General features: G+C 36.1%; 1 protein-coding gene across 5 annotated transcripts in view; it reads left to right on the top strand.

Moving 5' to 3' along the window:
• Positions 1–17,717, top strand: part of LOC123692119 (probable phospholipid-transporting ATPase IA) — a 108,694-nt gene that overhangs the window by 17,158 nt on the left and 73,819 nt on the right. For all 5 annotated transcript variants that reach the window (XM_045636767.1, XM_045636765.1, XM_045636771.1 and 2 more), the window contains exon 2: positions 5,501–5,608. In XM_045636767.1, the coding sequence (XP_045492723.1) occupies positions 5,501–5,608 (108 nt within the window). The remainder of the gene's footprint in view (positions 1–5,500; positions 5,609–17,717) is intronic.

Here is a 17,717-nt window from a genome sequence, read left to right as displayed (position 1 = left end):
AGTTAACCTAACACGCTCGTCGCTTCGCTCCTCGCTACCTATTTGAATATTTAGGCTGGCAGCTGCCGCAACTCGCTCGCTTCGCTCGCTTGGCTCGTGCGGTAGGTAGTTCATAAGTTAACCTAACACGCTCGTCGCTTCGCTCCTCGCTACCTATTTGAATATTTAGGCCGGCCGTTGACGCGACTCGCTCGCTTCGCTCACTTGGCTCGTGCAGTAAGTAGTTCAAAAGTTAACCTAACACGCTCGTCGCTTCGCTCCTCGCTATCTATTTAAATATTTACGCCGGCCGCTGCCGTGACTCGCTCGCTTCGCTCGCTTGGCTCGTGCGGTAGTTCAAAAGTTAATAAATATTTTCTACTCCGGGAGGCTGTCAACCCTCGAAGTTGCGCGGTGCGCGGGCAGCAAGCAGCCCGTCGGTGCCGTCTTTTGCCGATGCTATTCAATTACCCTTCCTACTATGGAAATTTCCATACAAAATTTTCGAAAAAAAAAATTCGCTTTTTAGCAAAAATTTTTATGTGCCTGGAAGCGGACTAAGTTTTTAAACATTTTTTACCTTTGTGACCCCAACCTAAGTGCCACCAGTTCAGAGAGCCGTTGAATTTCGTGATGTATGGAAAATGGAAACCGGGGGTCGGAGAGAAATTCTGAGTATGCAGTTTTGTAAATCTGACCAATCAGAGCACAGAAGTCAATTTTCAGACTGATCGTGACGGAACCGGCGCCACCATCTTGCTTTGAAAAATTGGCCATTTTTTGAAAAAAAATTGCGTCCAATTTGAAATTTCTCGATTGCCCTGGTAGCACCCCATCTTCCTGATCATTTTTTAGTTCTACACCCCCCGGCTATCTGGCGCCGTTTCGGAGAGCCGTCGAATTTCACGTTGTATGAAACTCGGAAACCAGCGATGGAAACTCGATTATGAGTATGCCACCTCAATGTGCGGCTCGATTAAAGCCCCTGTGCCAAGTTTCAGCGCGATCGGACCAGCGATGGCCGTTTTAGAATTTGTATGGCGGCGGCCATTTTTTCCGCCATTTTGAATTTTTTTCACTATCTGTGGTAATTGCTCGAGGTCTACTCCAACTTTAGTTTGAGCACCCCAGATGCAGCTGCTACCGTTTGCGCGGGCCGTTGACCGTCTTCGCGAGATGTGGGAAAGTTTAAGATTTCGGATTTTTCTGGATATCCTGGGAGCTGGGCGAGTACGAATGCATCATTGGTGTATTTCTCCATTGCACCACCTCGTCTAAATTTACGTTTTTATGTTTGCGCCAAAAATGGAAAAATTCCAAAATCGAGCGTCCCACTATGGCTCCCTGGTAGCGTCCCAGGGTGGTGATCATTTTTAGTTCCGGGACCCCCAACCCAACTCGCTCCGTTTCCGCAGGCCGTTGGAGTTTACGTTGTATGGAAGTTGGAAACGGGGGCCCGGAGCCACTCGAACGGGGCACCGATCGATTTGCCGGCTCGAACAGAGCACGTGTGCCAAATTTGAGACGTAAGGATTCATAAACGGCGATTTTGGCAAAGTACGGCGGCCATCTTGTTTTCGCGAAAATCCCCATTTTTCCACCACCCCTGGTAATCGCCACCAGTTCCGAGCATTTTTTGTTCAGACACCCCCCCTCCAAGTGGCACCGTTTCCGCGCACCTCCAGGGGTCCACTCTCTTGTCCAGGGTGTTGGAGTTGTCAATATTTTTCCGGTGGTCACTCGGAGCACCTCTACACGATCACGTCGAAATCCCCCCAACTTTCCGCGTAGTTTCCGAGAAACCCGATGTCAGTGAGTGGTAGTGTAGCTTTATATATTATAATATAATAATAATAACTAGCTGGTGCGTTGTGCGCGGGCTGCAAGCAGCCCGCGAGCCCCTTTTGCCCCTGGGTTGAAGCAATAGCGCAGTCATTAGAAAATGTGTTAGAATTCCCAGTCCATTTGTAATTTTCTGCTAACAGCGATTCCACAGTCAGTCGGTAATGCTTATAAATTCCCCATTCAAGTATTTTCCACTCCGGGAGGCTGTCCACCTTCGAGGGAGCGTAGTGCGCGGGCTGCAAGCAGCCCGCGAAGCATCCCAGGACAGAAATCTTCAGTCATTTGAAAATGCATTAAAATTCCCCGTCAATTTGCTATTATCTGCAAACAGTGATTCCACAGTCAATCGGAAGTGCTTATAAATTTCAAATTCAAATATTTTCTATTCCGGGAGGCGGTTCACCTTCGAGGGTGCATGGTGCGCGAGCTGCAAGCAGCTCGCGGCTCATCCCAGGGCAGAAATCTTCAGTCATTTGAAAATGCATTCAAATTTCCTATCCATTTGTTACATCTCCTAACAGCGATTCTACAGTCAGTCGAAACTGCTTATAAATTACTTATTCAAATATTGTTAAATTTTTGAAACGTCTTATCGATAGCGGGCAGTGACTTTTCATAATAAACTGTTCAAGAGTTAACCTAACACGCTCGTCGCTTCGCTCCTCGCTACCTATTTGAATATTTAGGCCGGCCGCTGCCGCGACTCGCTCGCTTCGCTCGCTTGGCTCGTGCGATAGGTAGTTCAAAAGTTAACCTAACACGCTCGTCGCTTCGCTCCTCGCTACCTATTTGAATATTTAGGCCGGCCGCTGCCGTGACTCGCTCGCTTCGCTCGCATGGCTCGTGTGGTAGTTCAAAAGTTAACCTTACACGCTCGTCGCTTCGCTCCTCGCTACCTAAACTGCTTATAAATTACTTATTCAAATATTGGTAAATTTTTTAAACGTCTTATCGATAGCGGGCAGTGACTTTTCATAATAAACTGTTCAAGAGTTAACCTAACACGCTCGTCGCTTCGCTCCTCGCTACCTATTTGAATATTTAGGCCGGCCACTGCCGCAACTCGCTCGCTTCGCTCGCTTGGCTCGTGCGGTAGGTAGTTCATAAGTTAACCTAACACGCTCGTCGCTTCGCTCCTCGCTACCCATTTGAATATTTAGGCCGGCCGTTGACGCGACTCGCTCGCTTCGCTCGCTTGGCTCGTTCGGTAAGTAGTTCAAAAGTTAACCTAACACGCTCGTCGCTTCGCTCCTCGCTACCTATTTGAATATTTACGCCGGCCGTTGACGCGACTCGCTCGCTTCGCTCGCTTGGCTCGTGCGGTAAGTTGTTCAAAAGTTAACCTTACAAGCTCGTCGCTTCGCTCCTCGCTACCTATTTGAATATTTACGCTGGCCGCTGCCGTGACTCGCTCGCTTCGCTCGCTTGGCTCGTGGGGTAGTTCAAAAGTTAATAAATATTTTCTACTCCGGGAGGCTGTCAACCCTTGAAGTTGCGCGGTGCGCGGGCAGCAAGCAGCCCGCGGTGCCGTCTTTTGCCGATGCTATTCAATTACCCTTCCTACTATGGAAATTTCCATACAAAATTTTCGAAAAAAAAAATTTCGCTTTTTAGCAAAAATTTTTATGTACCTGGAAGCGGACCAAGTTTTTAAACATTTTTTACCTTGGTGACCCCAACCTAAGTGCCACCAGTTCAGAGAGCCGTTGAATTTCGTGATGTATGGAAAATGGAAACCGGGGGTCGAAAAGAAATTCTGAGTACGCAGTTTTGTAAATATGGCCGATAAGAGCACAAAAGTCAATTTTCAGACCGATCGTAAAGTAACCGGCGCCACCATCTTGCTTTGAAAAATTGGCCATTTTTGAAAAAAAAAATGGCGTCGAATCTGAAATTTCTTGATTGCCCTGGTAGCACCCCATCTTCCTGATCATTTTTTAGTTCTACACCCCCCACCTATCTCGCGCCGTTTCAGAGAGCCGTCGAATTTTGCGTTGTATGAAACTCGGAAACCAGCGATGGAAACTCGATTATGAGTATGCCACCTCAATGTGCGGCTTGATTAAAGCCCCTGTGCCAAGTTTCAGCGCGATCACACCAGCGATGGCCGTTTTAGAATTTGTATGGCGGCGGCCATTTTTTCCGCCATTTTGAATTTTTTTCACACTCTGTGGTAATTGCTCGAGGTCTACTACAAGTTTAGTTCGAGCACCCCAGATGCAGCTGCTACCGTTTGCGCGGGCCGTTGACCGTCTTCGCGAGATGTGGGAAAGTTTAAGATTTCGGATTTTTCTGGATATCCTGGGAGCTGGGCGAGTATGAATGCGTCATTGGTTTATTTCTCTATTGCACCACCTCGTCTAAATTTACGTTTTTATGTTTGCGCCAAAAATGGAAAAATTCCAAAATCGAGCGTCCCACTATGGCTCCCTGGTAGCGTCCCAGGGTGGTGATCATTTTTAGTTCCGGGACCCCCCACCCAACTCGCACCGTTTCCGCGGGCCGTTGGGTTTTACGTTGTATGGAAGATGGAAACGGGGGCCCGGAGCCACTCGAACGGGGCACCGATCGATTCGCTGGCTTGAACAGAGCACGTGTGCCAAATTTGAGACGTAAGGATTCATAAACGGCGATTTTGGCAAAGTACGGCGGCCATCTTGTTTTCGCGAAAATCCCCATTTTTCCACCTCCCCTGGTAATCGCCACCAGTTCCGAGCATTTTTTGTTCAGACAACCCCCCTCCAGGTATCACCGTTTTTGCGCACCTCCAGGGGTCCACTTGGTTTTCGAAGATGATCGAGATCGCTATATTTTTCCTCTGGTCTCTCGGCACACCTCTACACGATCACGTCATAATCCCCCCCACTTTCCCCTTAGTTTCCGAGAAACCCGATGTCAGTCAGTCAGTGAGTGAGTGGTAGTGTAGCTTTATATATATATGATAATAATAATAAGAAAAGCGTAATAAAAGAGAAATAAACGAGGTATATAATTGGTATCTAATGCCGTATTTTCACTAAATCTCAAGGTTGGATGCGAGCAATTAGTTATGAATGACTTCACATTACAGGAAAATTACGTGTGTGATGTTATAAAGTGTAACATTATTTGTCTTTGTAATAAAATATACTCTGAGTAAAATTCCTTTTCACATTTTAATTAAAATGGTTACAATTTAATTAACCTAAGTACACTAATTTATTAATTTAACGGTGCTTTGAAACCACAACTATGCAAAAGTATTTTGATTTATAATGAATATTATGTACCTATAGGCAACTTTGTGGTTTATAATTATTGCAAATTTTAATATAAACTCACTCAGTTGGTTTTTCAAAAAGTTTCTGCACTAGACTCTACATTTCTTCAATTTGTTATAACTGGTAAAGTTAATAGTTTACCTACATAATACTTTTGTGTATATTATGTTTATTATATAGTATACTTCATGTATCTTTATTCTTTTTGCATATTATAAATTATAATATGAAACTAGTATTAATCATTACGTATATAGAACCCAAAGGCCAATTTAAGTACATAGGAAGTTGTACTTCATACAATAGAGTAGACAATGCCGAATAATTTTAATAAGCGTAATGTAGGATTACGGTCGCTACATAGTTACAATACTTCGGAAGCTGCTCTACCAAACTAACCTTGTACAATATTGCAGGTGAACAAGGGAGTTTCAGTGTAAAATGGAATGATGTAAAAAGACTTATCACGCCGCCGATCTGGTGGCGCCATGTTAAGAACTACCTGCGACTTTCTGTACCTTTGGGTGAGTAACACGACAAAAAAATCTATAAAGGATAAGTATATTGGTCGTATAATATTGAAGTAGGTATCTACATGTGTCGTATTGCATTATCTCTACTCTATCAATGAACGACGTGACTCACTCTTACAAACAATGCCTAAAGTAAGTATAGTTTGATATTCATAATTCAATTTTCATTTTTGAAACTTGGCTTTACCTACACAATAATAAATTATGGTGATAGGGTGTCCCACTATCGGTATACGAAGCGCGAAGGGACTTGTAGCCTTGCACACACTGATCACGTAAAAAATACTTAAACAACATAATTACGCTAAAAATTGTTTGCTAAATTTTTCCTTAAAATTCATGTTTTCTTCTCTAGCTTCGCGCAGCCAGCATACTATAAGTCTATAAGTTATACCGCTTCGCTAATGTGAGCATTTTGTCTATGAAAACATACACATATCTAATCTAAACGATAGGTCACATGCGGGTGGCAAAGTTGGGTGGGTTGCTTGTTAGGGGTACACAAAGAGTTTAATGAATTCGTCTATTCGAAAAAAAATTTATATTATTAATAGTATTTTTAACGTACTCAGCGTATGCAAAACTATAACCTCCATTGAACTTAGAATACCGACGGTGGGACACCGTGTATAATAACTACATAGGTATATATAAGTAGGTAGGCTATAAGTAGGTAATTTTGAAATTGTTTTTTAAGGACAAATAATTATTGGTATACTCCTGAAATAAGTAATCCAAACGATCGATGGATAGCCCAAAAAGTTAAAAATTATAAGAAAATTTACTAACATACATTATAGTGGGTACTTTTCTGCAGCACGAGTAACAGTCCTAGTCGCTACAAATTAAATTAAAAAGACGCACCCAGTACAATCGCCTTATAAAAGCGCACTATAACATTTAATTTTAACTTGTGATTACATTTTCACGATGACCGTGACCACGCCGCAGCCGCACGTGTACTGAATTTAAAGCCTTTATCACTATAGAGAAGGTTTTCATTAGAGCAGAAATAACTGCAACTTAGCATGACTATGTAAAGGCCTTTAAACATTTTGATATAATGTGAAGGAAACATTATGTTTAGATTTGGTTAGCTATAGTCTTAGTTATATTTAGATAATCTGATGAAATGTTTCAGTTTGAATTGCATGTTGGTAATTGCTATAGGATTAGTTTTCGAAGAACTACTTCAATAACCTTCATTATAAGTTGGAGTGATGACATTAATCAACAGTACAAATCTCAAGATCCCAGAGCTATCATGTAGTTTCATAAAAGTAGTAGATCATATTCTGTTCTCGATGGTATCAGAACCAGAGAGTCTAGGTGTCTAGGTTCTTATTGTTATAACTTATAATATCATTTGACACTTTAATATTGCTTTTGAAGTAGGTCTTGTGAAATGGATAAATGTTTCAGCTTAATTATTTCTTCCTCGTTCCTATGCTCACTTACTTAAATAAATTATAAAATTTACATCACTACTTTATATATACTTACTATAAAATCGTCCTCCGCTCGACCCGTCTGTCTGTTCACGATTGATCCGGAAATCACTGTAGGTTTTTTCATACGGTTTTCACTAATTCCAATAGGTAGCGTGGTTCGTAAGCGTTTAAGTATATTACCTATCATCGGCATCCTATGTAAAGCGAATGAAGCTGCGTGCGGAAAGCTAGTAGGTACCTAATATCTATATTTTTTATATCATCTAAGACCATTACACGATGTACTTAATTTACTCCGTATTTTTGCGTTTAATTATGAAAAGCGTGATAAACACTGACATGAATGGTTAAGTCTCTACAAGTTATCTTTTAGCTTACAAAGTAAAGCTTAGATCACGCAAAGTCTGGGCGGCGGCTGGCATTTCATGTGTCCGCTCTAATTAATTACTTTAACGTGAATAACTTTCATTTTCGCGATAAATGTTTACAAGAAAAAATGTACTTAATGTATATCTATAATGCTTCTATAATGTATAACATTTCATATTTGTTTTGTCTAGTGACTTTATGCTTTGATTGAAACTTTTTTTAAAGTTCAGACCAAGTAAAGTTCCGTGTATATTTAAATGATGGTTATTAAACAGGGTAAGAATAAACAACGCTTTCTAATATTTTTACTTTCTCAGCCAAAATCCGGCACGATTGTTTCATCAAATGAAAACGTGAATTTACCTAACGTTGCTACGTGACATTCATTTTGGTTTTAATGATATTGTGTCAATAATATATTTCGATGCAAGGGGAAATACCAAGGAAAAACTCCTCCAACCTTGATATTCACTGACATTTAAAAGAAACAAACGTTAACGATATATCTTATAGTTAATACTTAGCGCTTCGCGAGCACACGACAAGTTTTCTAACTAGAGAACTTTAAAGGTTTTTGTCAGTCGTATCGTAGAAATCGCATATAGTCTTTTTTAAAATAAAATATATAGAAGTTAAATTTAATTAAAAAGGTTTCGTGTAGCGATTCATCCTCATCGTTATGATTTGACGATTTAAACTAGGCTCCACCGAGATTCCATCTGCCTACTTATAGTTATTTGTATTTGCAAATCGCTTCGAATACTTTAGAACTTAACAAACATAAACACTATTTAAACAAATCTATAATAAGCGTATTGCTAAAGGTCCAACTGTTTTATAATAACAACAAGCATTCCAAACAAAATAAATGACCACGTGAAGAAATAATTAACAAACACCGCAGTGATTTGACGATAGAAAACTAGCGTCAAATCTGACCGGAAATAGGCAGCGGCGGCTATTTCCGCCCAACCCTATACGTGCCGTCATAATTTGCGGACCGTACACACCTTCACTTGCTCACCACGCGTTGAGGAAAGCCTGGGATAAAGTTGGGAACAATTTATTTAGGAATAAGATATAATTTGGATTGCCAAAATATTAGAAATTATTATGTGTTTAAAATTTTAATGATAAGGTATGATGAATTAAAAAAATCTGCTTTTATTATAAAAGTTAATATTTGCAAAGATGAATGGATATTGGTAAGACTGTACTGACTGTACGGAAAAAACACACACATGTATAGAGAAACGAGATGCACATACATTATCACGCGATTGAAACTAAAACAATACAATTTTATAAAATTCAGCACTTTACGTTTAAGTATGAGTATAAAAAATACCTAATTATTTAATTTGAAGACTTCTTCATATTTATTTCCATTACGAGATTGAGTATGGTAGATGAAAAACATGTTGAAAAATTACATATTCATTGAATTTTGTTCATACCTTATGTTATCCCCCTGTTTTCCAACTCGTAGTCACCGCAAAGTGTACACGCCTTATGTAATTTATACGCGGTGCAGACAAATGGAAAGGTCGCAGATTCTATGTTTTATATATTAGTGAAGGGTTCCAGATTTATACACAAATGAAAATAATAAAACAAACAATATTTACACGCTTCCAGAACGAAGCTTATGCAGTGGCAACTACATCAATGATTTAAAACACAAACTACATACCTATTACTACGCGTTATATGTATTAGCAGTTCGCTGTTCGATCATTAATTATGTAGGCATTTGTTTGGTAGGTTTTGCCTACTTGTTATAAGTTATTCTGAACTAATATTAAAAGACGTAAGAATTATAGATCTTTCTGGTTAATTTATTTTTAAATCTCACTTCAAGCCGCACAAGCAGAAAATGAGCCCTATTGATAAATTATTAAAGTATTATTTGTAAACTAAACTATCTGATTAGTTACTAAATATAACTTTAGCGTTTAAAAAAATTTGTATTACACACTAGAGTAACTTGTAAATTAATCCCACTTGTAAACGTTACGTAAAACTATTTAACTTTTCCATTTTTAGCTAAAGTGAGGTCGAATCGCTTCCAAGGCTTTCTTTTTCGTCTTCTTGTGACAAAGCTAAGTTTTTCTTTATTTAGAACTGTAAACTTCTTGTTACGAACATACTGCGCTCGGCGTATAACTGGTGGGAATTCTGTTTGAAATCTGAATAATAACTGCAAATTATAAAAAATTATTCCATAATCTAGTCTCAAAACTATTAATTGTCTACGAATTCTATCGTAATAATTATTTAAGTCATTTGACGTAGGTAATATAATATTAGTAAGAAAAATGAAAATGAAATCAAAATATTATAACATATTATAATTCCGCATTTTATACATACAGGAATACTTAGTATAATTGTGATATTGCTGGCAAACATATTACCTATAAAGAAATTTTCTCGAAAACATTTATATTCAAACCCTTGACCTTGCCGGTTCATTTACAATTCAACTAATTGTTATGAAATTTCCTCGCAAATTCAGGGGATATGTTACAAATGTTGGTTTTATTTCATGTAACTAACAAAAGGTTTAAAAGGGTCATAAGCATGAATTCATCCAAAATAACGTGGTAATGAATAATGATGTGAACTAAAGCTTGATTATATAATATGGTGTTTCTATGAATAGGCTATTAGATAAAAGCTAACCTAACAGTAGGTAAGCATGCATAGTCTTAAAAGTTTATCCTCATAATCATACAGTAGGATGACTTTTTTACACACCAATATATTTGCTTGGATAAAGCTAATATGTACCACTTTCTAGAACATTAAACGGCTAAATATAATAAACATAATATACAAATACTTAAAAATCTCCATTAGCCATTGGGTACCATTATGTTCAATAAGCTTCAATGTGTGAACTTGACATCGATTTGGCCCTATTTATTATTTATGTACTAACGTAAATAGTGCGACCACAAGAGTGAGGTAACATAAACATGTCGGTATCCTTTGACACGTTATTATCGATTATTCTAAACTCACTTTTACACGCAAAAACAATATCAATTAACCACATTGACACATTCTCAACTTTATTGTGCAATGATTAAGTTTATTATTCTGTGACAAATTTTGACTTTAACAGTAATTTCGAATTACCATTGATGATTTAAATTTTAACGTAATATAGAGTTCCTTATAATTGATCAAGGTTAACTTATTTACGTGTTATGTATAATTTTAATTACATCTGGACTTGCTCTACTTTTGAATAATTATGACTACCTACTTAGACATTAACTGATTCACGATTGGGTTGTTGAGGAAGTGATTATGAGGAAGAGGAGGAGGAAGAGGAATTTTCACACGCAAATTTAGGGGATGCGGATGAGGATGAGGATATTTTTTTGAGGAAGAGGAAGCGGATGAGGATGAGGAAATTATAATCAAGTCGAGTCACTTTTTTATTTAGAGAGATTAGGTTTTGTCGAGTTATATGCTCATCTATTAGAGTCCGACTCGTGACTCAAAAAGTATACATAGGTAGGTATATACTATATAGGCTTTGTAAATTCGCCGCCTGATCGAATCGGCCTGGCATCGCGCTGCGCGTAGCGAGTGCGTTGTCATAGATACGGCATCCTCATAAATTTCCTCAAAATTTTGAGGAAGCGATAGCGGAAGAGGAATTTTTTTATTTTTATTTTTGAGGATGCGGTAACGGTTGAGGAACCCAGAATATTGCGGAACTTCCGCATTATGAGGAAGCGGAAGAGGAATCCTCAACAACCCTAAATTTCACGATATAATCCGGAGAAACATAAATATACCAACATAAATATCATTCATGGGATTTGTCTTCGCTTAGATTAGGACAATGATTTTTAAATAAATTTTAAATCGTATCGAACTAAGTAATATTAAAATCCGAAAGTTTGTAGAAAAATCATGTGTTCCCGTTTGTATTAAATTTGATATATGTATATAGATAGATAGATCGAAGTGTGGATCGAAGTCTGTATTGGCACATCTTATTAGACTGACCTACCGAAGACGTCTACCGAGCCGGGCGGGTACCTACCTACAATAAGCAGAATTAGTGTCGTATTTTTTGAAAACACTCAACACCATTATTCAACATAGAATTTTAAGATTGATAATTAAACTACCTTATAGATAGTACCTAGATGTTTTACATGTTTATAAAAATTAAATAAAACATACCATTATGTAGTTATATTATTCTGTACAACTCTCTGTTTTTTCGATTATTCACTACAAAAATAACCCCGTAACTACCTAGTACATACCCAATGATTGTGATCAATTATTTATTCAGTAGATTGTCTAGATGAACTTTTCAAGGTTACCTTTTTAACTGAAAAAAAGGATATACATAACTAGCCGCTCCGCGCGGTTTCACCCCCGTGGCTCCTCTCCTGTTAGTCGTAGCGTGACGGTACATAGCCTATAGCCTTCCTCGATAAATGAGCTATCTAACACCGAAAGAATTTTTCAAATCGAACCAGTATTTCCCAAGATTAGCGCGTTCAAACAAACAAACAAACAAACTCTTCAGCTTTATAATATTAGTATAGATATGAAGACCACATAAAATAAATTTTAAAGATATGTAAGTATCCAATATTATTATAATTTTGAAAAACTTTTCTACTCGAGCTGTAGCTCGGTTTATTATTTTTATTCCTAACTCCCGCCCTGAGACCCTCAAGGAAGAGGAGGTTCGGAATCTCTATTTATAAATACTGTGTTACCTAGCACCTTGCTTATGATAGTGACTGAATGTATTGCCGCTTGTTTTTGCAATATTTGTATGTTGATGTTCGCGTCTAATTTATCTAAGTACTTATTTATACTCTTAGCAACGATTCCAGTTGCTCCTATCACTACTGGTATAATCTCTGCAGAAGTATTCCATAGCCGGGCTATTTCATTTTTAAGAGGATGGTATTTGCTTAATTTCTCTATTTCTTTTGGTCCTATATTATAATCTGATGGTACTGTTATGTCTATTAAATATGTTTTATTATCTGTTTTATTTATATATATAATGTCCGGTCTATTATGTACTATTGTTTGATCTGTTTGTATTGGAATTTCCCACATTATCTTCGCAGTCATATTTTCTTTCACCTGAGGTAGTGTCAAGTGTTCTAGCCACCACTGTTTAGAAACTTCTATATTGTGTTTTTTTGCTAGCGCCCAAAATATATATTGTACTAAATTATTGTGTCTCTTTATATAATAAGTTCCAGCTAATTTTTCGCATCCCGATATTATGTGTTGCACTGTTTCATCTTTCACTACACATAATCGACATTTACCATCTACTGCTTTCTTTAATATATCTCTTTCATGCTGTCTCGTAATCACCGCTTGATCTTGAATAGAAAATATGGATGATTCTAAAGATGGGGATACTTTCTGTTTATTAAGCCATCTAAATGATTGATTTTTATCTATATTCTCCTTGTCTAAAACTGATCTATAAAACTGGCCGTGCAATGGTTTTGCTTTTATTTTTGTAATTCTGGTCCTAATTATTGCTTCTTTTAATTGCTTGTCTCTGTAAATTTCAAACTGATTTAATCCTATTTCCGTAAGTATCCAATATTATTATAACATGTTTAATCTTAAATAGATACCAATTATTATTTTTTTATAATTCACCACGCGGTTCTTAATAATTATAGTTCATTGTATTATGAACATGATATTATGTAGAAAAATAACCTAAAATTATTGGTTTGTTTTGTGAGTTTTCTATAAATTCACAAGTAATGTAAACAAGTATCAAAGATTTATTCGTATAAAAGTTTCCAATTATTTTCTTTTCAAATAACAAGCTTAAAACTCAATTAAGTAGACGATCGATGTCAATTGTAATGGCGGTGAAATTACATTGAAACAAAGTTAAATGCTCAAGCTTAGTCCGGTCGGCACGTCATAGAAACAAACTTTTCCATCGAAGGATTTTTATTATTTAAACTGTTAAGAAAATAAATGAAATTGTAAGTCGATTGTTTACAATTATCGCTGTATTTGAAATTATGTAGAGCGTAAAATAATTAATTAATACCCTAGCTATGTCCTGCGGTTTCACCCGCATTGCTCCGCTCCTGATGGTCTTAGGGTGATATATAGCCTTCCTCGATAAATACACTGAAAGAATTTTCCAAATCGGACGAGTAGTTCCTGAGACAAGCGCGTTCAAACAAACAAACAAACTCTTCAGCTTTATAATATTAGCAGTATAGATTAAAATCTAGTCACAACGCAAATTATTAATGTAAGTACATAGCTTAATCAGAAGTAAAAAAAGTAATATATTATAGATATATAAAACGCTATATAACTAGAGAAAATAACATAAGTAGGTATTATGAGTGGGTATGTAAAAAAAACTTTGATGAGAAATACTACATTTACGTCTTTAAAACCTTAACGCAGACAAGCTTAATGTCTTTATCAAACTAGGTTTCCAAGCCTTTTCAGCTCTGTGATAATTCTGTTTCTATTTTCCCGCCCAGTACCACACAGGGACGCGAGGGTGCCGCACGCCGCCGCCCGCCCGCCCTCGGCGCACGATAACTTTGTAAAATAACGTTTTCATTACACAAATAATACTTTTATATAACTTTAAATTAACAATATATGAAATACTGGTAAGGTTTACACTTTAAACGAGCAATTAAATCAATTTATTCGTGTAAAAACTTACAAGTTGCGTTTTCTTGGAATGAATTTTAAATATTCGAGTTAAACAGGCTATGTTCGGTTTACATTATTTGTATGAGGATAATGTAGAGGTAAAATAAAACCACAATGTTTGAAACAATACTATACTAGTTTATTGTTATCGGTTCAATAAAATTCATATCATAATCATAATCAATCAAGATCTATAAGATCGAGTTTTAAATTAAGTAATTGTATATTAGTTATGTTGTAATTACTTTATATACGAAAAACTGTAAAGCTCTATGCTTAGTGAATTATAAAGAAATCATTTAATAATTACCTAAATGAAGCTAATTGTACCTAATGGTCAGTTTTTAGGAAAGAAAAAGTAATATTGTTTTCCTGGTCACAATAATTACTACAAATGCACTTAGCAACAACAACTGTTTTCTTTTTGTGTACTTACAATAATCAATAAGGAGATTTGCATAAAAACGTACTAATCCCAGCGATCTACTGTAAATTTGCACCCTGGAACGCAGCTTATATTTAAATTATTAATATCCTTTTTCCGTACTGTTTACATTGATTCATATTTCATGAAATGTAAAAGGTTTGTTATATATACAAGGAAGATACTGAAATTTTTAATTAAAACTCAGGTAACGTGAACCATTTTATCATTTATCTTACCACATTACCGTATGTTTCACACATTTCCGGCATCCTCTCAACATCGTTTACTTTTTACAATGTAAATAGTTGGTTCAGATTTTCAAAGAAATATTCCTAATAATCTGTTAATCATTCTTTGGTTAATAATTAGTTGATTCATTTCCTTTTTCAGTGTTCAGAAAGAAAGTTAGATTAACTACTATCTAACGTAAAAGTTATTGCCAAAACAATTAAACAACACATTTTAAAGTAAATTGGGTCAAATGGCAATGGTCAACCTCAGGTAGATTCGGCAAGAAACTTATTCGCGCTTATTTTCGAGCTTTTCCACAGACTAAAATTTGTAGCACGGTTTCGTTAAAAGTTATAAAATACAAACCGTAATAGTCGTGTTGTTCTAATTAGAAAACAGATTATTAAAACAGACAGAGTGCACGTGAAAAGTGTGAAATAAAATCAAAACACAGCTGAAGTAATTGAGTGTGTGCCGCAGCTGTAGGTTTCTTTAACCAATAAATTATTCAGACCTCACTTGTTAAGTCAAAGGCTTCTGCCTCGTCTCTAAAGAATGCTTTGAACCTCAGTGAATAATAGATTTTAGTGGGCGATTATGCAAAACCAACCCTTAAACAAGTTACCAGTTCTAATTAACATGTATCGATTGTTTTTCTTTCAATAGCCAAACAAAATTGTCCCTTTTTACAAAAAAAAAATCGTCATCGTCAGCAACATTAAAATACAAGTATGTAGTAAAAGCTTTATTTTGGAACAGGAACTAAATTAAAAATACACAAAATAATGACGTCATTCGATCAACCAGCGCGCTGTGCTAGAAAGTGGTTCACGTCAAAATAATAATAGAATTCAATTTAACCCACCATATTTGTGAGTGGATGACAAATTGAGTACCATTGTCCACGCGGAACTCATTACAGCTGGCCGTAAAACAAAGACTACTATAATCACGAAAAAAGGTTTCACGCGAAGGGAGTGACCAGTGAGCGCCGAGCTTTATATGTGTTAGTGGGGTGACTATGATGTCTTATATTTATTTTAAAAGCTTTATCAATTACCGAATGTTTATCTTTATATAAACTTCGGCGTAATACTATTGAATCATAATATTATGTTGTATTATGTAATAAATATCAATACATTATGTCATATGTGTTAACATATCTTGATTATAGTATGGTGATTATGGAAGAAACACTCTAAACCCGTGTGATAATAATATGATATACCTACTTAGCTACGTAGTTAGTCATTATAATTCTATAAATTAAAATTAAGGAACAACGATAACACTATTAGAAATCGTTGATTGTTATTACTTTGATAACTTTAACGATTGTTTCCTTATTGTTTCAGACCGACGCACTTAATGTAGGTAATTATTTTTAAGTCCTATAGAAATAATCAGATAAAAGACCAATTTCATCATTTATTAACAAAATATAGGAAAAAAAATAGGTATGGTAATATGTAATTCGTGTTTTTTTTTCTTTTATTCTGATAGTTTAACGGAGCTGAATTTAAAGCAATGTTTGCATCCACATAAATAAAAAAATATTCCGCAGTAAATGTATATAATTTATTGCTATAATTTTTTATAAGCATAATATAATAATTATGTCATAATATGTACACAAAGATATTTAATCACTCTTATCTACGCGAATCATTACCGAACCCAAATTCATGTCACGACTATTAATTTCAATTTCGTTCCAAAAGCATAGACCCCGCATAAGGGTGTGTACACACGTGACGTCACGAGCGTGGCGTCACACCTGCAGTGTCGCACTCCGTGAGAAACCGTGTAATCTTATCAGACTATCTTTAGAAGTTCAGTAGATGCGTGGGATCGCGTGTTGACCGACGGTTTCAACAAAATTTAGTTTCCTATAAATAAGTGCGTGATTTGTGACTTGCGAGTAGGTTAAGACTTAAACTATTGTTTTTATAGTACATTAATTGTAATGGTTTATTAGATACGCTGTAATGATAGTTATGGTGTGCGTTTCTGGAGTGCGCTTGGACTGTTTTAAATAAGTACACAATTTCACTGATAAACGTTTCGGTGTCTCATCTAGAGATACTAAATTATTTTATTTAGTTTTGAAATAAGTATGAAAGTATTCAATTGTATATTTCACTAAACAATATAATATTTATTATTTATACATACTAACTATAGCCTCTATGTGAATTCTACGGAACATTAGGTTGGATAAATAATATAATGTTACTTTACTAACAGTATAATGTTGTTTCAATGTTTACATTTTTATTCCTAGAATAATGTATAAATACTTTGACGATATGTTTCATTCGCAGAGAACTCAAGTCGTTATGTGTAGCACGCGCTAATAGAAGCAATTTACACAGGTAGTCACGATCGGAATGCTTGCTTATAAGTTTTTAACCAATTATCTTTTATTTATAGTCTGTTTAATTAATTATAGAATAAGTAAAACTTGGGGAATCAAATGGCAGAGCAAGCTCTACAAATTTACTGACCATTTACGGGCATTTAGACCACGAGTCATCACTTTTCCCAACGACTTTTCCGTAATTAGTTCCGATACCCACTTAAATAATAATTAGTACTAATTATAAACTTCATTACCTATCAGCTAATCGATGTATTAGTATCATTCAAAGTTGTAATCGGCAGTTTAAATTGTCTTCTCATGCTCAAAGTATAACATTTTATACATTTTCTGATTTGATAAGATCAAGACTGTCATGCCGACTTTTCTCTGTTGACTTATCTTCTTTCCAAATCCACTATCAGTGGAATGATTTACAAACTAGGTACTTCCTGATTATTAGTGTATTGCTACATTATATTTTCGGCTCAATAACCGAAATTACCATTATCAAAGGATATTCTGTTAAGTCAGAGCACAAAC

Source organism: Colias croceus, chromosome 5 (genome assembly GCF_905220415.1).
Source record: "Colias croceus chromosome 5, ilColCroc2.1".
Lineage (NCBI taxonomy): Eukaryota > Metazoa > Arthropoda > Insecta > Lepidoptera > Pieridae > Colias > Colias croceus.
Note: the sequence above shows the minus strand (reverse complement) of the source record. Positions and strands in the feature narration are given on the sequence as shown.